Genomic DNA, 23,132 nt, shown 5'->3' with positions numbered 1-23,132 from the left:
AATATGTGCCTTTGATAAGTATATAAAAGCAAAGGCATTTTCACATAAATGACCAAAATCATTTTTGGTCCTTAAACTCGTCAGTTCTTTGTGATGAAACTTGAGCAAGACAGAACTTGGTTTCCATGAGTGAACATATATTTTTCTCTCTGTCCAGTGCACTGTATCAGAATGCATTGTAGTCTCTTGCTTATGACTGCATTCCATTCACACAGGAAATAATAGATTATCATCTAAGACAAGCTATATGCCACAATTTCCTTCTGTTTACCTTGGAAAAGTTCATGCAGAGACCTATACCGTGTTTCCATTACAAGAGGGAGTTCCGTATGAATAAAGAAGGGCGAGACTCTTTGGGCTCTCAGGACTGCCTACTCTTCTGAGAAAACTGGCTTTTCCAACCTGGAAACACTAGAACCTCATAACCTGAGTAGGCCACGAAGACCCAACATTGTAGTTCTTGATCCTTAAAAGATCCTTTTTTGAAGAGTATGTCAAAAGGATAAATATTAGTTGCTAACAAACAAGTAGATAGTGGAAGCTTATAATAGTATAATACTTGATCAAATAGACTATCTAACATATGAGCATGATAAGACAAACAAGACTGGGTATTCTGAAACTTATTAGACAAATTTCTTTTCATTTCTCACACTTTTCATCTCAGCATAAATGGCATTTACAGTGATGGTAGAATTTCTGTCTCATAGGTGGGAAACTGATACTAAAACAACCACAACTGAGTTACAGTAAATCTTTTACATAAATAGGAGAATTCAAGCCTCCATGTATATGTGTGATGCCAAATAGTCAGGTGTGTTTCTAATGCACTATGAGCTGTCAACTAGAATAGATACTCTGTCAAGTATAGTAAATATGATCTTTAAAAATGGAGCTAATTGTATATTTTTCTCTTTTGTGGAAATCTAAGTAAATATTGATGAAGAATGACTTAATCATAATTTTGAATAGCCTAAATAATACCTTTGCAATGTCAGTTGTTATGGGAATTCTTTGTGCATATGGGACAACTGGTAATTAACTTTGGAAAGTGATATATCACAAATTATGTGTGTGTGTGTGTGTGTGTGTGTGACACAAGCCTCTAAGAAATAAAATTGTGATGAAAACTGGCATTAAAATATGGGTTGAAGTCTGATGCATTATAGTGATTTCAGTAATTTGTATTTCACATTTGAAATATACACAAATGTCTGTCTTCAATTAAGGATTTAAAGAAGACCTTTAGAAGGCGAAAGAGACAACATCTTTTATAGCTCTTGAAAGCAGGAGTTTAAAAGCAATCAATGCTTAGAATTTTTTTTTTCTCTTTGAAAAGCTGATATTTGGTATATAGTTATCTTTTTTGATAGGAAATCTTTTAATGTATAATGAGCTTTTTTTCTCTTTGACGTTGTCCTTTTGATAGAACAAGAAACTATAACTTACTGCTCTTTGATTTTCAAGTAGGCTTGGATGAGGACAAGGAAAAGTCTCTGAGATCCATTTAACATATAAGAAACTAATAGCACTATGTATATTTGTCTCACTTTGCATCCATATTCAGATAACTCTAGATTTAAGACATTCTCTGTTACATCTTGGAAATGTTAAACTACTGGTTTCTTCTCCATGTTGGTTCTACATTCATATATATCCATTCTGTAACCAGTACATAGCTGACTCATGGTTTCTGTTCATCTTGAAAAGAGTTACAACTTTAATATCTTGGCTCTTAAAAAATATCTTTAAATTAAACACCTGGAAAAATGATAGGCCATTTGGTGTATTTCCCACAGGCTTACCACCTACAGGAGGTGAAATAAATATTCACAGAATAAATTAATCAGGATCACCAACTGATCATAGCAGGAATCTAACCAATCATTGAGAATTACATTTCAATGGATGTAACATAATAGATATCCATCATGGAAAGGATCAAAATGATCAGTGATATTGCAATCTGATTTATGAGTCAAGCTTGTGACATCCACTGATTGCTTCATGGTACCTAGTGCCAACATGATCTCACCATGAGAATAGTGGCATGATCTGTTGTAATTCTGATTTGGGCCACGGCTTGTATGATTCTATGACCCTACTTCTCAAGAGATCTCTTGATAATTTAGAATGTCAATGCACCTTTGTCTGTTCCCCAAACAATTTTCAATGTCCAATCTAATAGTATTCATTTATGTCAAAATATAACATGGCAAGTAAGAAATTTCTGTGTTTTTCCTATTATTATTATGCTTGTTTTCCCCCATGCAGCAATAGCCGTAGTGTTTGTTCTTATTTCAGACATGTAATGTAAATTACATGTTGTAAATTAGAGTTGCTTTCATATATTTTCCAAGAAACCCTACCTTGTTACCTTGTTGCCAGACTACATATTGTTCCTAGTACACTACTGTTTATTTTTGCAATGAACATTGCATGATTTTTTTATATGCCAGAGTAAAAAAAATGACATTAATTACAGTACATAATCAAAGAGAAGCAGTGGGACAAAATGACTACCAGATAACCCTATACTTTCTTATAAAACCTGGAATCTAAAACTCCTAACAGTTTTTTTGGACCAGATTTTCCAGTTTACAAGAAATAGCTGAAGCATTTGCTTCCAGAATATTAGATCATGTGGTTTATAATTCACACTGATGTCACCAAGCCCTGGTTATATGAAAAGGGAATAGGATCTTGATGCTAATGTTTCCCTGCAGTGTAAGTGCTAAACATTAAAGCATATTTTTCACACACATATATAATGATATTAAAATTTTATATTAAGCAAATGGGTTGAAAATTTGAAAATTACCAAATGAAAACATTTGTCTGTCATCATTTTGTCAAAAAAAAGTACATATATATATATATATGTATGTGTATATGTGTGTGTGTGTGTGTATATATATATATATATATATATATATATATATATATATATATATATTTGCCTCCAGGACGTCTGTCTTTCTGAAAACTTCCTTTTAGCCAGGCATTCCATTACTCCTCTGTGATGAATATTCTCATCTGCAGAGAGTTTATGTCAGCTTTCAACAATAATGATGCCAGTAACAATGAGATCTCTCTCTTCTTTGTTGCTGCAGCTGCACTAATGGAAAGATTGCCTCTAGCTGTCAGTTATGTGATGGCTACTGTTACAATGGTGGCACATGCCAGCTGGACCCTGAGACAAATGTACCTGTGTGTCTGTGAGTATTATAGGATGTTATGGGCATTTTGTGGAATGACTTTGTATGTACTTGGAATCCCTCCTCTATTGTTCTCCTTTCTTGGGCTAATACATTTTATTGGGGGGGGGGCATAATACATTTTAAATGAATGTTTCATGGACATCTCTGATCAAGTATTATTCCTTAGTGGCTCATATGCTGTAGAATCTCCTCCCTTATCAATTTACTGGTAATTTCATAAGGAAGAGCTCATTCAATTCTTAGTATCATACCCATTAAAGACATTCATAGATCTTTAAACTTGGAAATGCCAGGGAAAATTAATTTCATTGACCTTATTCAGATATGAGAAACCCAGGCATAATCATATTTACGAACACTTGGTACTTACAACCATTCTTTCCAAAAGAACTTGTGGTATGTTTTCAAATGTATAATGCTATTTGATGTTTGTATCAGGTGTAAAGTGTTGTATTATGTAAGCCTATTAAGCCTGTGTCCACTTTGGAATTCATTAACTTGAATCTGGGTTTCTAAACATTTGGAAAGTGTTGGAGATTCTCTGCTCATGAGAAAAATCTAGAATTTAGTATTTTTCCCTCTGGACAACTTGAAATAAAACCATTCCACTTACATGGTTTCTATTTTGAGTTTTCTTTTATCACTGCTTGACTAGAAGGATGACGTCCACATAGGATCCACATCCACTTTCTGTCCCCATCTTGTCAAAGTAGCATGTGATGAGTGTGAATGAGAGAGAAATGAGCATACCTGATGAAGTTTTATTCATATGTTACTATCTCTGTATGAAATAATTTTGAAACATATTTAGGAAAAAAAAAAAGTCAGACGCTTTATTTAGCTGTATTTTACTGAAATTCTGCAGATGCTCTGTGGGGTTTAAAAGTCAGCGCTGTGACCAGAAAGAGAACCCTTGTGATCACTACTGTCAGAATGAGGGGATTTGCACTTTAACTGCGTTTAATGAGCCAAGATGCAAGTAGGTTTAACCTTCCACTTACCACTGCGCTTCGTGTGACATCATTTCAGGCCACAGTTCATTGGTTTAAGTCATGAACATCCACATGCATTTCACAGTGTATACTTAATCTCAGGGCTCATCTGTGTCACACACACTTAACCTTTGCTTCGCTCACCGACAAGTGTATGCACCACAGTCAGCTAGAGTGTCTGGAAATATAATGGAGGGAATGGAAAAGCTCATGGAACTGCCTAATAAAAACACATTTGCTAGAATAGTGGCTTTTAATTAAGGAAGTACAGAAGCGGGTGTTTTTAGACTATTGCTATAGTCTGTACTGTATTTGGAATAGTGGTTTTTATTTGGTAACTGATTGTCCATTTCAAGTACTGATGAAATAATACATTATTTGCTTTCCCATGTTTTTACTGAGAACACTCTTTCCTTAACCAGAAAGATTTCTTCATGGAAGAAATAGGTACATGGTAAAAATTTGGTTTCCTAATAGTTTAAATTTTTCCTTTTGTCCATAACAAACAAACTTATTATCTCTGAGAAATTTCAGGGGCCACCTTTGGGGTGACTATCGATGTTCATCACAACGGAAGTAATTTTTGCACTTTGTATCTGAGCTTTAGAGATGGCTTATATGTGACATCGCCCATAATACCTAGTGTCATAAACAGCCATGCCTGGTACCTGATGGCAGCCCCAGGGTGGTGTCACAGTGTACTTCTTAATAGTCTTTAAGCACAATTATATTGAAATTCAGATTGTTCATTATCAAAACTCTATGGTTTTGTTCACAAATTATCTATATTGTTATTCAAGAAAATGTCATTCTTTAGATCATACTAAAAAAAAAAGCAACTGATTAAAGTAAGCACATAGGGAAAAAATGGTATTCTTTCTTTCCTTTTTTTTTTTTTTCCTGGAAGATATTTGAATATGTCAAACCAATATTCCTATATAAACTACATCCAAAAGTAATACTTTAAATGTTAGCCTACAAAATGTATATAAACTGATCTATTAAGGCACTGATTCACTTCTCGGGTGAATCAGGTCACACTCGGGTTTGTATCTTGTTTAAGTGAAGACAGAGGAGACTCTTCTTCAGTTCTACCTCAACCTGGCTCCACCCTAAATTCCTGCAGCCATTCAGCAAATATTTGTAGACCCTGAAAGTGTGCTAAATCCTAGACAAGTGAAGATGAATTAAATTAAAACCCACCATCAAGAAGCCCATTAATTAATGGGGTGAAAAATTTATAAACAACAACTTAACCTATAAGAATGTAGGTGTGAACACAGGAAAAAAGAGAGGGCAATAAAGTCATAGCAGAGCAAGTGATTTGTTAACAGAAATGGAAGGTTTATAGAAATGGCGATTTTTTGTGGTTCACCTAGTTCATGTATTTCAGTGAGGTTGGGAAGAGCCTTCTGAAAAGGAAGAATAATATAAGCAAAGACATGGATGTGAGACTTAATGGGCTATTTGCAGAACTGTGTGAGTGGCTGCATATAGTTAGACTGAAGGGTGTCTGTAGTTGGGAAGGGGAGGGGTGTGAAGACATAAAACAGAAATAGTAAATTAGAATCCTATTTATGCCAAAGTTAGAGGATTATGTAGGATCCCAAAAAGAATGAATAGCCAGACATCAGAGATCTGAGCTGAAGGAGTTGGCTTTTGAAGGTGATGAGCATGTGGGGAGAGCCCTGGAGATCAGCTGCTGGGACTCCCTCCACATGAGAAGATTTGGCACCACTTAAGGAGAAAAGTGACAGGTGCTTGAGCCTGCATAGGGCAACTGGAGGGTAGAAGAGCAAGGGCAAGAAATTCATGGGTATTTCAGAGTTAGTAAGTCCAGAATGATCCTTGGCTAAACATTGATGTATACTTCATGTATACTTCATGTATACATGGTACTTCATGTTTGGGACAATAGTAATGACTGTTCTGGAGCCCAGTCTTCATTATTCTTGTCCCTCTTCATTATGTCCAGGCAAAGTATACATAACATTTCAGACCAACCCTCCTTCCTCCCCATAAATAGGTCTAGGAACATGTCTGCCAAGAGAATGCTCCTGTGTCCCCAGAATCGATATCTCTCATGGGAGTAGCAGCCTGTAATAATGTTCTCTTCCACTTTTTACTCTTACAAAGTATCATCAGGGGCGCCCAGCCCCTGATTATCACCTTTCAAGCTGATAATAAGCCTATTTCATAAGTTCAGTGAGGAAAAATAACTTAATTGGAAAGGTTTAGCACAAAAACATTTTACTTTTATGTATGTTTGTCGTTATCTCTATATGCATTTGGTTTTATGGAAATTTTGTCTGCACCTTTGTTTTTTAAAACCTAAAATTTATTCTGATGGTAGCAGTAATGCTTACTGAATCCCTCAAATTACTTAAGCTATAAAAGAAGCATAGGAGAGATAATGATATTCTGCTATCATCCATTCATTAATCCATTTGCCAAATGTTTATTGATAACATAAGATGAATGATACCCTGTGTAAATTTGGAAGAATAATTAGTAAGAGCTAAAACTGACTTAGCAAATACTTTCCACCAAGCACTATGTTAGGCACTTTACATATTTTATATAGAGTTGGGATATTATTATGTTATCATTATCATTATCATGATGTAATTATTATCCCCATTTCACAGATGATAACTCTGAGGTTATATACTAGGAAGCTATGGATACCTGAGATTCAGATGATACTTGCTTGGTTCTGAAGTTCATGCCCCCGTTGTAACTCTTACTTTGTACTACTTTCTTTACACTCTACTAACTCCAACATGGTTTTTACTTTGAAGAATTTAAAATTTATCTTTTTGGGGCACCTGGGTGGCCCAGTGGGTTAAGCCGCTGCCTTCGGCTCAGGTCATGATCTCAGGGTCCTGGGATCGAGTCCCGCATCGGGCTCTCTGCTCGGCAGGGAGCCTGCTTCCCTCTCTCTCTCTCTCTCAGCCTGCCTCTCCATCTACTTGTGATTTCTCTCTGTCAAATAAATAAATAAAATATTTAAAAAAAAACAAGAATTTAAAATTTATTTTGGTAGATGAATGGATTTAAAAACCTTAAAATTCCATTTGACAATTGTTTTAATAGTTAAGTGGGTGATGTGTGTTAAGGAAGGCATTTGTAATGAGAACTGGGTGTTATATGTAAGTGATTAATCACTAAATTCTACTTCTGAAACCAAAATTACACTATACATTATCTAACTGGAAGTTAAATACAAAAAAACAAACAAAGAAATGTAACCAAAGTATTATAGGAAAATATTTCAATGGAGATCAATTAATAATTTCTTATTGGGGAGAGAAAAACTTTATAGGTGAAGTGATATTTTCATAGTATTTTGGAAAAAAAAAGTGTAGTATTTGTACAGATGGGAAATGATTAAAAACTTTTTTTGAAAGAGGAAGAGTATAGGTCTGAATATTGTTGAATATTCAGAATAGGTCTGAATAGGTTATTGAGAACAGAACATAGGCTACATGGCAAACTGGGAAGAGAGAAAACTAGAGAGATATGTTGGGGTCAATTGATGAAGTGTATGTTATGCCACGACACAAGAGTGGGTTTACAGAAAGAAAAGTAGAGGATTAAGGATCTAGGAAATACCGCTGTTTGATTCTGTGCTACAAAGGAATCAGCAGAAGCAAATGAGAAAAAATAGAAATTGGGGGGAACTTGTCCAAGAGTAGATTCCTCCAAGTCAAAGGAGTAGAGAGTGTAAAAGAATTTGAAAAGAAAGGAAAAAAGAAAAGAATATAGATCAACTCTAGATAGTTTAAGGAGGATAAAAATTATAAATTTTGGTTTATTGGATTTTGCCATTGAATGGCCATTAAGGGAGATGTTTTGAAAGCTCTATATGACAGGAGAATATTAAGCCCTTGGGATATCTTTCTAGTGGTTGATTTTCCTTATAAGGGGAGCTTTTTGGAAACATGGATTTCAACCTCAGATTTCAATTGGTAGTGGCCATGTATCTTTAATGAAAAGATAGTATGTACTTGTTTGTCTAAAAGCCTTACAGGAAACAAAAAATTGATTTAAGAGCTAAGATATAGTGCTTGCTTTTGTTTGTTGATAGTACATTTCTTTTTTTCATAGAGTGGAAAACTATTTGAATGTGCAGAGCTTATATACATTTGGAAAGTCTATAAAGTATTGAGATCTATGAAGGAGACAGATTTTTTTTCATATAGAAATTTTATTACTGTATCCTTCAATTTAAGGAATACATTTGTTCTTTGAAAGCCTTCACTTTTGTCTCTTGATGGCCATGTTCTCTTATTACTATATGTAGAGGAAAAAGAAAACTCCACAGAATAGCCTAGAAAAACACAAAATCTAGGAATTTTTTATTCTTATTTGGCAAAAATTTTGATTTTTTGGGGGGGGTAATACAAAAGAATTTATTTTTTTAATTGGAGTATAATTAATATGCAATATTCTATTAATTTCAGGTATACATTAGAGTGATTCAATATTTTTATACACTATGAAACAATCTCTATGATAATGGTAGTTACCATCTGTCACCACACAAAGTTATTACAATATTCCTTATGCTGTACATTACATTCTTATGACTTCCTTATTTTGTTACTGGAAATTTGTCCTTCTTCATCCTTTTACCTATTTCACTTGCTCCCTGACCCCTCCCTGCTTTGGTAACTAAAAAAAAAGGAAAAATTTTGATATTTTTTAAAGTAAGTACATCACATTTTGTTAAAACCAAGTTTTTAAAAAATTCTGATGTATATATTTTGCCAGTATTTGGGCTGCTTTATAATTTTTGTTGTGAGGGTTAGAAATTATTAATACTGTGAAGAACTACTCAACTCAGTATCAAGTTAATAGTGTATTCCTACTTGTAAAAATATCTTATTAGGGCCAGACTTTTATTTATATTACATTGTTGTCTTCCAGCAATATTTAGAGTATACATTTCATTTTCCAATAATAAAATCATGTTTGTAGCATTCTGAACAGCATTCCATGTCAACATATATAATTAGATGCTTTTATTCTTAGTTGTTGTCCAGTGTTCCATTGTCTGCATTTTTCCTACTTTACAGCCATGTATCATTCAGTTATTAGGTATGTGGTTTTGTTTTTGTGTTATGTTCTTTTGTTAACTTTTTTCCAAAGATAAAAACATGTATGCAACTATCTTTGTACTTTCTCGATAGTTTTCTAGGATTAACACCCAGAAGTGGAAATATTGGGTCCAAAAGTATATAGACTTTATGAACGAAATTAGCTATGATTTTGAGAAATTGATTAATGACTCTTTGTGTCACTTTTTCCTTGTCTATAAAGTGATGTTTGGACTAAGTGTTCACTTATATTAAGTCTATATGGCACAATATATTTAAATCTGAGTCCAATCTGATTTTTTTTTTGTTTGCTTGTTTGCAATCAGGTTTAAAATTGTGTTGGAGTCACAACCACAGACACAAATTCTCCCCCAAATCCTTCTAAGATACATATGAAGACACTGAAAAGACTAAATTTCCATTAGCAGCAATATTAAAAATAATAAAAAATCTGTTCATACTAGAATCCCAGGTGTATGACCTTTGATTGGTTCATATTTTACCCTTATAGAGAACAAATATACTGTCAATCTTCTCTTCCTATACCCATTCATCAACAACCATTTATTGAGCACCTACTATAAACCAGACAACATCCTAGGCACCAAAGGGTTTATCAGTGAACAAAATACAATAATATTTGACTTGCATAGCTTAAAGGCAAATAGTTATCTATTATTGGTTGAATTTGTGTAATATTTACTTTTCTAAAATAGTAATCTGTGTAATTTGTATTCTTTTCCAAGAAGAGAAGAGAAAAGGCAGTTTTTAAAAATATTTGTGTCATCTGAAAAGGGAGAACCAAAAAGATCTCTGATAGTGCATTGCTTTTGAAATAATATCAATTCAGGAAATGACTGTTTTCAAAATGACAAAACTCCAAGATATTTCTTATACTATATATTATTTCTTTTTGCCCATAGCAGAACAATTCTCCATTTGGTCAAAACAAGATGACAATGTTAGTTTTTATGTTTTACTTGTTCATTTCAAACAAAAGCTAAAAATAAAATACGATGAGAATTTTCCCCCAATCTAATACTTTTTCTTTTTTTTTTTCTTTTTGGTTTTGTTAGATTTATATGGGTATCTGGGTTTTTTGTTCATCTTTTTTTTAGGAAAAATGGTTTTCCATGAAATTATCTCCTTTCTTTGATCATGTGTGTGTGAGAATATCTATGCGCTTAACATTGCTCATACTCCTCCCTGACATTCCGTATTTTATGGATGGAATTGACCTCTCATCTTTGTGTGGCCTTTGGACATGGAGCATATTTCTTTGAAACTGGCCTGGGAATGCTGCCTGTTGTACACTCCACAGCCCCTTTAAATTTCTATGTCTGTTTCTCTCTGGTAGTTTGTAAATTCCTTCAAGTAAGAAGTTGAGTATGAGTTATCTATTTGCCCCAATAGCTAGTATACATTCTGCATGTGGTATGTTCTTAGCTAATGTTGCTAAAAAATAGTATCTTGGTGTCTTTTTGTACTGTGAGATCTGACAGCCTGTGATATTACTATCATCATAGTAATACCACTCTTACTTTGTTATTAAATTTTCGAAAACTGCAAGAGTCAGAAAAAATAGAAAAATGATTGATTTTATCATAATTTCCATCTAATGCTACCCTGGGGTGTTTCCTGAATGCTCTGAAACTCAGGTTAAATGATTCTCTACAAAAACTAAATAGGCTTAATTCACCATCTTACTTATTAGAAGAACATAATTTTATTTGTTTTTGTTCTCTCTTCTCCTTGCCTTTTGTTTGTTTATTGTTTTTAGTCTGGAAATCTCTACCAAAAATGGACAGGGAAGAAGAGGAAAGTCAGGATATATAGCCCCTGCCCTTGAAGGACTCTGAGTCTATTTGAGGGAAGAGATTAAGGGAAGAAGGAATATGGCAGGGACTCTGGGAATTGTAGCTGGGCAAGTAAATTATGCTAATAAAGGAGCATTGAACAATAATATTACACAGTAAAATAATTCTGAGGAACATAGAATAGCTACCTAGAAATTTGAAACCCATTCCATTAGCAATAGGGGAACACTGACAATGTTTGAAATATGGAGTACCATGATCATCTGAATGTTTCAGAAAGGTCTTGATGACATGGTGCTCTGCAGGAACAAGAAGCCACAGGTTTGGGGGGAAAAAAAAAGATTTAAAAGATGAATCCAAGTTTGTAATGAAAAGGAAGACAAAGATATTTTTCAATTAAAAAAATGGCTTTTCAAAAGTGGTTTGTGGTTAACAAGACACACAAGAACCAAGTGACAGAGGACATGCTATCTTGGGGACTGCAGTCTGTTTTGCTTGCTTAGTTTTTTCTCCTTTCGTTCCTTTGTCATCTTAATATGGAAATGCTCATAGCATGCACTTTCTAAAATTGTTCTAAGGATTAAGAAATATAATATAAGTAAAGAACATAGAGTATTGTTCTTCAACATAAACATTAAAAAAAAATTAAAAAGGAAAATCTTAAAGCCGATGTAATACACTAGACATAAATGATCAGAACCTGGTATAATTTGGGCTTCTAGGAGTCTGAAGATGAAAAATAAAGTGCAGATGTTTTGTTCATTTGTTTGTTTTGTTTTGGTTTGGTTTTTTAAGTGCTTGTTATTGAAAATGAGGTGATATGTGGCATAAAGAAAAGAGGAGTAGTCCAAGGAGAGTTAGTGAGAGGGGAATTACATTAAGTAAAACCCAGCTCCAGTCCTATGGAGAAAAAAAGGACAGTAGGGGGCACCTGGTTGGCTCAGTGGCTTAAGCCTCTGCCTTTGGCTCAGGTCATGATCTCAGGGTCCTGGGATCGAGTCCCGCATTGGGCTCTCTGCTCAGCAGGGAGCCTGCTTCCCTCTCTCTCTCTGCCTGCCTCTCTGCCTACTTGTGATCTCTCTCTCTCTCTGTCAAATAAATAAATAAAATCTTTAAAAAAAAAAAAAAAAGGACAATAGGTGTGCCCTAATTTACCTTAGAAAACACACAGAGGAAGTCACTTCCTAAACATTTGTAAAACAGAGGTTTTAAATGCAGAAGGATGCAAAACAAATACATAAATACCAAAGGGACATTCATTAAGAGAAAGATCTACATTAGGTCTTTTGTCATTTTCTTTGGTTTTGTGATTCTTCCAATCTAATCATTTTATTAAAAGTTCAGCATTATTTTCTAAGTCCTAAGGGTGAGAGGAACACATAAGGAAATGTGCAGGTACTACAGAAGCCTTTGTCTGGACTTGTGGGAAGAGGATGATGAGTTCTGTTTCTGTCACAGATTTGAAAGAGATGGGAATCATTCTCTACACTCCAGCTAATGAAGGCCTTAGTTTCTCAAAATGCTGGCCTTGCAGAAAGGAGACTACACCGTTTGCTCTTCCCCAGTCTTGCTGTCAAGCTGAGCAGCGCTCCTGCATGTGGACCAGCGACCTTGTGGCCCCATAGAGAATATTTGAGAAGAGCCCAAGGAACTTGTCCTGAGGGATTTCAAACAGATCACAACTTTCCAGCAGGGGTATTGAGCAATTCAACTTTAGCGGCCTGTATTGTCCCTATTTCAAGAGTCAGGTCATTGCACGTTCCTTATTTGCTTTCCTGCCCCTTGGCATATTTTCAAAGCAGAAAATAGGAGATGTGCTTGTCTTTTGGAGTAGTAAAGGCGAAGAGAAGCTGTCACATCAGTATCTATCCTTTATGATCCTAGGTAACAAGCTCGTCCTGACTTTCACATGCTAGTCGTGCTGAGGGGAAAACATGCAATACAGATATCACATCTTTCTGTGCAAATTTTAAGTATAGTTTTTGCTTTGAGAGTATAGTGGCACTGCTTAACAGAGAACATTTATTACAGAGTTACATATATGGGGTGGCTATTTTTTTTTTTAAAGATTTTATTTATTTATTTGACAGAGAGAGATCACAAGCAGGCAGAGAGGCAGGCAGAGAGAGAGGAGGAAGCAGGCTCCCTGCTGAGCAGAGAGCCCGATGCGGGACTCGATCTCAGGACCCCGAGATCATGACCCGAGCCGAAGGCAGTGGCTTAACCCACTGAGCCACCCAGGCGTCCTGGGGTGGCTATTGTTATAAAGCTTTGATGTTGTCACATTATCTTCCCTTGATTTGGAAACATATAATCATATATGTGACTTCATATAATCAGCAAATCAGAATAAACAAAGAAACTAAGCACAATATAACTACATAATATTTTCATTTGTTAATGCTACCTCTTTAACAATTTAAATTTTTTTCCTATCTATTTAGACTACTTTCCCCAGATTTTATTGTTATAGAAAAAATTCATAATTTCAGATGCTTTTAACAACAGAGATTTATTTCTTTCTCGTATTCCATGCTGGAACAAGTAAAAAAAACTGTATCAGTCAGCCTTTGACCTAGTACCTGATCCCAAACTAATTTTATACACTTCCAAGAAAAGGGTCTGGCACATACAGTTTAACTAGCAACATTGACTTAGGGTAAAAAAAATAAAGATTCTTCATACTATCATTATTCAAGAAAATACGTTCTTTCTCCTTTTTTATCGTAAGTTAGTAACAGAAAGAAGTCATTATGTTAAAGGAGTTTAAAGCCTTAAGCTAATACTTCTTCCCGTGGGCGTTACAAATAAGCAATTACAATTACATAGATATTGGCATGATATATACAGTCTTTAAATTTAATAATTTAATATTCATAACATCATCATTTGAGTTAAATTAAGTTAAATGATATTTAAATTTTATATACATCATATGTCACTTAATCTCCCAGGGAAGGTTTTTGTTTTTGTTGTTTTTGTTTTTGTTTTCGCTTCTATAATTATCAATTTACCTCCCCCCACCAAAAAAAGAAGTGAAGAAGGAAAAATCTTTTGAGGCAGTAAATGGAAAACATAAAAAATAGAAAGGTAACATATACAGTAAAAAGGAAGTGGATTTAAGAGGAAAACAAAGGTAACGTCATATGAGACTGTATCTGCAGACAATGTGTGGCAAAGCAGGAAATATCGCTCACTCACTCTCTCCATTTTTATAAACTAAAAACTGAAATGGATGAAATGCTGAAGGATACATCCTTTTTGTGAGGAGAGGAGACTAGATTACAATACAGGTAGGTCTGATTCCCAAATTCACCCGTGCTGTTTGTGTCCCAGCATATACTTTAGTTTCAGACAACAGTTTAAATTAATTGATTGAATTAAATTATTTAATTTAATACCAATAACTGGTTTCCATACCAAAGAATTCATCAAACACTTTTATAAGTTTTGTCATAGAAGGAAAAACATTTCTTTGTTGTCTGTATCCTGAGACAAGAACTGAATTATTACACAATTTATATCACTGAATAAGTAAAAATTTTACATCCCCAAGTTGCTAGAATGTGATCACCTGATTTTATAGAGGGAAGAATTAATAAACGGAAGGGGGAAGTGAGGAAAGAGGGAAGCAAAAAGAAAGAAGGAAGAAAATATTTGCCTATTACTGTAGTTCTTACATCTGAAGTGTTTCCCGTGGTGGATCAATATTACTTTCAGTGAGAAATGGCTGACTGGTAACTAGCTGATAGCATATTCTTACGAATGGTGCTGTATATTCTTCATAGAATGAGTACGGCACATATATCTCTATATGTGTGTATTCGTATGTGTTCAGCCATGCATCCTCCATGCCTCATGGGTTCATTCATTCATTTTGTCAGATGGCAAATATTGATTAACCAGATACACACATTGACTATGTGCCAGATACTGTTCAAGAAATGAGAGAATACAAAGATGAATAATAATCTCCACCTTAAATTAATCACAGTCTAGCATAATTATGGGCAAATGCATACTTAGATATCCATGAATACATATATAGAGAACAAAAAATAGAAGTTACCCTATTTATGATTACATGTTGATCAAATGCATAAAAATATTTAGAACTACCCCCAAATGGCAGTATTCTCCATAGTGAAAAATGCTACCATAATACTGTGTAGCATTTTAGATTTATTGAAGACATTTTTCTCTACTTCCTGAATCAATTTTTAGCCCATTGCCTGCATAAACCTTCTCACCTTGAGTCAGAAAAGTAATCTAACACTTGGATTAGGAAAGAAATGTGTGTTAATGGGCATCTTTGTTCTAAAACTTCCTATAATTCTATCTGTACCATGCTTCTATAAGTGTTGAACAAATCTGGTGACTGCTGTATGACTAACTTTTAATAGCATACACAAATTTGTTAATTCATACTGAAGCTTGACTTTCGCAATTAATCTATCTCATATTCTTTTTTTTAAATTACTCCTTTTGTTTTAGAACAATTAAATGTAAAAAAAAAAAAAAAAAAAACTTTGAAAATTCAGGCCCTAGATTTTAAGGAAGCCTGAAAGGCTGTAATTGGGAAGTTGGTATCCACACTAATACAAGATACTAATACAAGGTCACCTAACAACAAACGGTTGGTGGGAAGATTTGGTGATACCTTTTGGTATATATATGGTAATCTTGTAAGTAGAACAAAGAATATGCAGAAGTACCATAAAGCCAAAGTCCATTTTTATGTCAGAATCATTTTTCAGGGATTTAGGTTATAAATTAGCATGACCAACATCAATATCTCAGCTCATGAGCACTGCAATAGAAACTAAATTAAATATTTTTTAGAGAATTAAAGTTATATTGGACTTAAAGATATTCACATACTCAAAACATTGTGGTAACACTTTCTGATCTTCGTCCCATTGTCCCAGATTTGCATGGGATTAATATGTCTTGAACAATAGTTAATAGGTACTGTTGGATATGCCAGACATCCTCATAATAATTTAAGATTTCACATCCTGTACCACAGAAGCCCTAAAAATTAGGAAGGGCCTTGATGAAGTTGTATGTTTGTTTGTTTGTTTGTTTTGTTTTTAATAGAAAAGTCTTTATTGCATACCCTTATTTTGTGCTAAATCACAAAATATGGCAAAGTAGTTACTTTGTGTTCATGGCACTAAGAGAATTTTGCCCCCCACGGTTTGCTGTCTTTTTAAGACAGTTGTGGGACTGGCCTTTGATCTGGGCAATGTATACAGAGAGCTTTCTACTGATATTACAGGGTGAATTGTTTTTCCTCTCACCTTTAGCTATAGCATTGTAACCACTGTTTCTAACCTCTGCTTTTAGGTCTTCAGTTACATCCACCATATTACTTAATACTAATTTTATAATTATTCCTTTTAGTTTTCATTTGGTGCATGTAATGTATTCAGTGAAGTAGAAATTGTCTATCCACTCTAAAAAAACACCTCATGCTTTTTTGATCTGCTTTCAATAAAATTTTCTGGGGAGTATTTAGATGATAAAAATTTTCCATTACTAGGGACTTCTATTTTTCTTTTCTTTTCTTTCTTTTTTTTCTTTTTTTTTTTTTTTTTAGTATTTATTCAGTCATCATTTCACACTTTGGTAGCCATTTCTGCTCAAGTGGCCTGTGCAGAATTTTATGTTTAAACATTTCTAACTTAAACCACCCAATCTTAACAAACTTCCTTTTATGGGTAATTACTTGGCAAACTAGATTTCATCTTTTGTTTTATAGTCCTCCTTACTTCTTAAAATAAATCATGTTAAATAATCCATTCTGTTACTTTTATTTTATTCATGGCCACCTCTTCAATTTCTTATTAATTTTTACTTTTCCTAAAATAATTGTGGGTCAGAGTTTGTTTAATATCCATTTTTTTTTTTTTACTTTATCACTTTAACAATTCTGAGAAACCAAAACTCTTTCTGCCCCAATTCTCTTAATATTAAAGTAAGATTAGTTTTGTCTTACTAATTTTATCAGCATAAATAACACAATGATTTAATGTAATGTTTTCAAACTATGTATTATAATATGTTCTTATAGAGTAGAATAGAGTATACTTATAAAAACCAACTAAATCCAAGCTTCTACTTTAAGCTTTCTGAAGAAAATAAAACACAGTAATCCCTAGCTGTTGCCATGTAAGAAGTAACAGTTAAATTTCGATTGAGACTAATACTGCATAAATAGAAATTGTAGTACAAAATTGTATGTAAAAAATACCAAATAGGGACGCCTGGGTGGCTCAGTCAGTTAAGTTGGTTCCTTCAGCTCGGGTCATGATCCCGGGGTCCTGGGATTGAGTCCCGCATCATGCTCCTTGTCCAGCAGGGAGCCTGCTTCCCTCTCTGCCTCTTCCTGTGACTCTGCTTGCTCTCTCTCTGACAATAAATAAATAAGAAATCTTAAAAAAAAAAAAATTAAAAAATAAGTGAAAAATAGAGTGAATAGTTTTGGAAATTCAAACCTGTACTGAGTAATAATATAGATGAATTTATAGATAATGGCTCTTTGAAGGTATATTAGACACACTTACAATATTTTGGAACCAAAATAAAAATGCAAAATTGATATCAAGAAGGATGTAAACACTTTTTAATAATATGTTCCTCATTGTTACTGCTGGAGACATAATGTTAAACATTACTGACCACAGGTCTGAGCCAATATGGTGATTCCTACAATTTTACTACTTAAAAATATATATTATTTCCTTTTGTTCAGACAACATTTTGGGTTTCCTGTTGAGGGACTAGTACTCTCCTGGACATGAGGGACTAAAGAAAGGCATTTCTTCCTACTCCTGAGTTGAGTTAGAAGGATCAAGGGCATTGTTGCAGAATAAGAAATAATAACACCATGTTTTATTTCTACCACTTATTAGCTATTTTTTTTCTGGCAAATTATTTGAACAAGCACTTCCTCATTTCACGCACTGAATAATTCCAATTCCTACATTATTATAGAATTGAATAAGAGCATTTTTCATATGAATATATTTATCCTAAGATCTGGCACAAAGTTAGCAAATGTTAATTGGACCTTATGCAAAATTTCCCCTTAAAGTTAGAGTAGGAAATTTTGGGGACATATTACAAAAAATATGAATCATTATGAATATATGAAATAATTTTAGCTCAGAAAGCTTTGAAACAATAAAATATCTAAAAGTGTTTTCAAAAAAGTGTTTTATGATAAAATTAACAAACAGGTGACTAAATATCTAGATAACTGTCTATATAACATTTTGCAATACTACTGTCTGCAAAGAAAAGGGCACAAAAAGGTACTGTAAGAGTATAGAGATTCAAAGTTAGAACACCATGCAAAAATAGTCATGATTCAATACTGAAAGACTAAAATTTGCCCAATTAATTGGAAAAAATATTTTGCTGACTTTTTTTTTAAATTTTCTTTACATAAATATGGAAGTACTACTATATAAATCTGGTAGACAAAATGTAGTATTTTTCATTTTTTATTGAAGTTCTTGGAGCACAAAGGGATGGATGACACTATGCATGAGTTTTCTAAGGTTTCCTTAATCCCTTTGTGCCATTCCCCCCCCCCCCCCCCCGTGAGGCTTTCTTTTTCCTTCTAAATGTCTCCGTCTTCATGGTTAATAAGGGCAGCCTAGCACATATAAAGAAGAGGAGAAATTCAATTCCAAATTGCTTTAAGGTTCACCTTTGAATCTTACTTTGGTCAGAAGAGTCCCATGACCTTTAAATTTGATGAAAAGAGGGAGTGGATATTAATCAGATTATTTTATTTTGAAGTTCTCCCAAAGCAAGTGACTTTAGACGACATTTCTACAAAAGGACATTTGTGGTCCATGTAAGTTGATCCTTGTTACATGGTGAAAGGCAGTATCTCAGATTTTAATACATCTTTAGTGTTCTGTATCTGATAGTCTCAATTCTCAATCTGTGCTACTTCAGAGCTAGCATTATTGTAGACAGTTTAAAATTTTTACTAGTCTTCCTAGTAATATCTGCTATACTATTGCCTTTACACAAAGGTGTTCCTTTGTGCTAGAAAATATTACAATTGAAACAGAGTATATATTAACTATACAATAATTTCACAAACTTTTAAAGGGCACAGTAAATCGACTAACTACATATTTCATATAGTAACATTCAGATGAGAATTAGTTACCTAAATTAAAAACCTAGCCAGCTTTCTAGTACTATGTAAAGAACTTCTACCAATATAATTTAATCTTTTGAACAATCATTCTGGGCATGAATATTATTATGTTCATCCTAAAAATTAAAAAAAATAAATAATCAAATAATATTTGATATAGTCCCACAAAGTCTGTGGGACTATAATAATAATTTGTCTCAAATATTTCTTGAAGTGTGATTTGCGAATTATTTCCATCAGAATCACTTTGTTAAAGATTCCTGACCCAGAGGCACCTTGGTGGCTCAGTAGGTTAAAGCTTCTGCCTCGGCTCAGGTCATGATCCCAGGGTCCTGGGATAGAGCCCCACATCAGGCTCTCTGCTCAGCAGGGAGCCTGCTTCCTCCTCTCTTTCTCGGCCTGTTTCTCTGTGATCTCCATCTGTCAAATAAATAAATAAAATCTTTAAAAAAAAAAAAAGAAAGAAAAGAAAGATTTCTGACCCAGACTTCAAACTGTTTAATGAAAATCTCTGGTATATGGGACTCTAGAATTTCAGTTTTAGCAACTTTTTTCAGTTTGATAATCATACTTCTGTAGAACATAAATGAAATATCATAAAATATATTTAAGACTTTTATACATATAACTATAATGAAAGTAGAAGAATAAAACTAGGAAAAGAATGCAGCAGTAAATAATCATTCTTTTTAAGGTCAGTAGCCTTAGAGAGAAGGGAAGAAGTCAAAATCAGTGTGAAATCTATAAAGCTTTACCAAGCAGCTATTGACTTCAAGAAACTGTTAGGAGCCATAAAAAAAGAATGGAATCTTGCCATTTGGAACAACATTGAGGGTATAAAGCTATGTGAAATCAGTCAATCAGAGAAAGGCAGATACCATATGATCTCACTCATGTGTGTAATTTAAGAAACAAAACAGATGAGCAAAGGAGAAAAGAGAGATATACACATACACCAAGAAACAGACTCGTAACTATAGAGAACAAACTGATGACGACCAGAGAGGAGGTGCGTGGGAGGAGGGGAGCAAGAGAGGATGGTCATTTAACAGGAGATTTATCACGATGGGGGGAAAAGAAAAAGGTAACAACAACAACAAAACCCTGCCCAGGACAATATATTTATATGATGATGTAAAAAAAGGATGAAAGATAGCTTAAATAAATAAGTCTCTCTCTACCTCTTTCTCTCTTTCTGTATCCACATTCCAAAAATACTTAGTTAAAATTCACCAAGGTGTTTAAAAAGTTAAATAATTCAGACTGTCATAGAGATAAACATAAGAAAACGGGGATTTTTGTTGCCTTAAGGTTAAGGATAGTGGAAAACAGCCTATAGAATAAGTGTAAAAGTAATGACATAGAAGTGTTCTGGTAAGAAATAAAAAATGGGGGGTTGGTGCTGGGTAACTCAGTCAGTTAAACATCCAACTTTTGGTTTCTACTTAGGCCATGATATCATGGCTCATGAGATAGAGCCTTGAGCTGGGCTCTGCACTCAGCAAGGGAGCACTGGATTGCAACAGTACTGATTAAAAATGACCAGGGCATGGACTATGGATTTTGCTTGAGGAATAATGAAAAAGAGACAGATGCCAGAGATACTATAGTCAGCATGATAATGCAAATGATTCAGTGAGGAATTGGACAGGAAATTTTGATCATCTTCAGACATTCTTATTGCTAAATGCTATGCCATTAATGGCTTTGATCACTGTAGTCAACTCAGGGTATGAGGATTTATGAATTTCTATAAAGATGGTAAAAATACCTGGTCTTAAATCAACCACTGGAAGAAGAACTCATGGAGCAGCAAATGTCTTAAGTAGTCATTTTGTAAGGTAGGCAACAAGAATAATGATTTCTATTTGATTTAATATCTCAAAAGAGATTATTTTTAAAAACTGTAACAAATGTGGAACAGTGGAATATATTTTATCTTTGGCCATAAAATAATTGTTTTATAAGGAGTATAGGGAAAATTGCAAGGTTCATCAGCTGATTAAGATGTATAACTATTAAAATTAATTATATCTCTGACACAGTCTTTGAGAGTTATATCCAGGATATAATAAGTAAAATATTCCTTGAAGATTAGGAATTTAAATGTGGTTCCACAATTTAAAAGAGAAGGGCTTTATCACCATGAGCAGGTGATTTCTTTTATCCATCATAAATACTAGGTTCCAAGCTATGGATAAAATAGAAAATCAGTACTGTTAACAAATACCACCTGTCCTACCTAAATAATTCCAGAATTTGGAATTAAGAATCACATTATCCTTATCTTCTTTGTTTAAAAATCTCTTTATTCTTCTGGAGTTCTCAAGCCATATTTTTCATAACTTCCTAAAGTACTTACGATACATGATGTTCATGTCAGAACACAATCTGGTCAATTAGCATTTAATCCTCCCATTGCTGAGCAATTTCATTTTTTGACTTCTCAGCATCTCAGTGTAATGATGAGCCCTGAGGTTCTTACCTCTAGTAAAGGATCAAAAAATGTATCTTAGGTCACTCCTCTTAACATGAGCCCTGATTTAGGGTTTTTTTGTTTTTGTTTTTGTTTTTTTGTTTTTTTGTTTTTTTGTTTTTGGTTTGGTTTGGTTATCAAGGGAGGTAGTGTAAAAAGCCACTTTTTATATTTTAATCAGTAATGCAATATGCCTACACAAAAATAACCTTTTATACATAAGCACTATAATAAAACTATTTAAAAGTCAGTATTGTTTTTCCCCCATTGGAATATATAAAATATCCTTAGGAAGTTTTGATAAATGTAAAGCTACATAAAACAAAAAGAATTTTGCAATGATCAGAATTCACTCCAATGACATATATACACAATTATCCTAAATACTTTATTTGGAATTATTGGTGAACTGTGTCAAGAATTAGAAACTTTAAAGAATTGGAACAATATTCTAGATCATTCATCTGCAAAACTGCAACTGAAGAAAAAAAATTATTTTTTAAAAAATCAATAATTTTATCCATTGTCCCCTTTATTTAATTATGTGAAAATGTGCTCATTCCATTACTTCATTTCAGGAATGTAGACAGAGTCACTGACCTGTCCTTAAAATTTATTTATCTACTTTAGTGATTTATTGCATTATGGTATATAGTAAATGTGAATAGGAAGTATGTATGTAAGCTTTTTATAAAGAATCTAAACAAAAAGGTAAGATGATGCATAAATGTTGACCTAATAATATATTAATTTTCATTTAAATCATAATTCATACTCATATTTTTATAATATCATTATTAATCAAATAGCTCTATTCTTGAATTATAACATTACTATAAATTATGCTGACATTAATATATGCTTTAATGAAACAAATTTTTGTTTCATGATTTGAGTTCTTCAGTCTTGATGATTTTATGAGGTTTTGCCCATGTTTTAGGACAGCCAATACCGTCTTCACGGATATCCCAAATAATTCACATGCCATCATTGAAGCCTAGTTCCAAAAACAGCTTCAGTTATCTGAATTGGCTATGACAGAATTGGCAGAAACCTTGAAATCGCAGCTATTTAGTTTGGCCACCATGCCCAGAGAGATCTACTTGGAATGGTCTGGAAGCTGTTCTTTCATTGTGTGCAACTATTCTTAATATGGTGGCATTTGACAGTCATTTGAAATAAGAACCAAAGCCAATGAAATGGTCTCTCTGTGGATTTCCTCTGACAGATGCATAAAAGCATCTTATTTTAGCCAATGGGCATTATTTAAACATAGCTAAAACCATCCCAGCATTTATTTCGATGCATCCAGCTAATTATATGGCTGTGATTTATGTTT

At 33.7% G+C, this 23,132-nt stretch overlaps 1 protein-coding gene across 1 annotated transcript in view; it reads left to right on the top strand.

Moving 5' to 3' along the window:
- LRP1B (LDL receptor related protein 1B) overlaps positions 1-23,132 on the top strand; it is a 2,000,743-nt gene that overhangs the window by 1,961,127 nt on the left and 16,484 nt on the right. The window contains exon 86 of the mRNA XM_059166755.1: positions 3,114-3,218. Within this exon, the coding sequence (XP_059022738.1) occupies positions 3,114-3,218 (105 nt within the window). The remainder of the gene's footprint in view (positions 1-3,113; positions 3,219-23,132) is intronic.

This window comes from Mustela lutreola, chromosome 3 (assembly GCF_030435805.1).
Source record: "Mustela lutreola isolate mMusLut2 chromosome 3, mMusLut2.pri, whole genome shotgun sequence".
Classification (NCBI taxonomy): domain Eukaryota; kingdom Metazoa; phylum Chordata; class Mammalia; order Carnivora; family Mustelidae; genus Mustela; species Mustela lutreola.
Note: the sequence above shows the minus strand (reverse complement) of the source record. Positions and strands in the feature narration are given on the sequence as shown.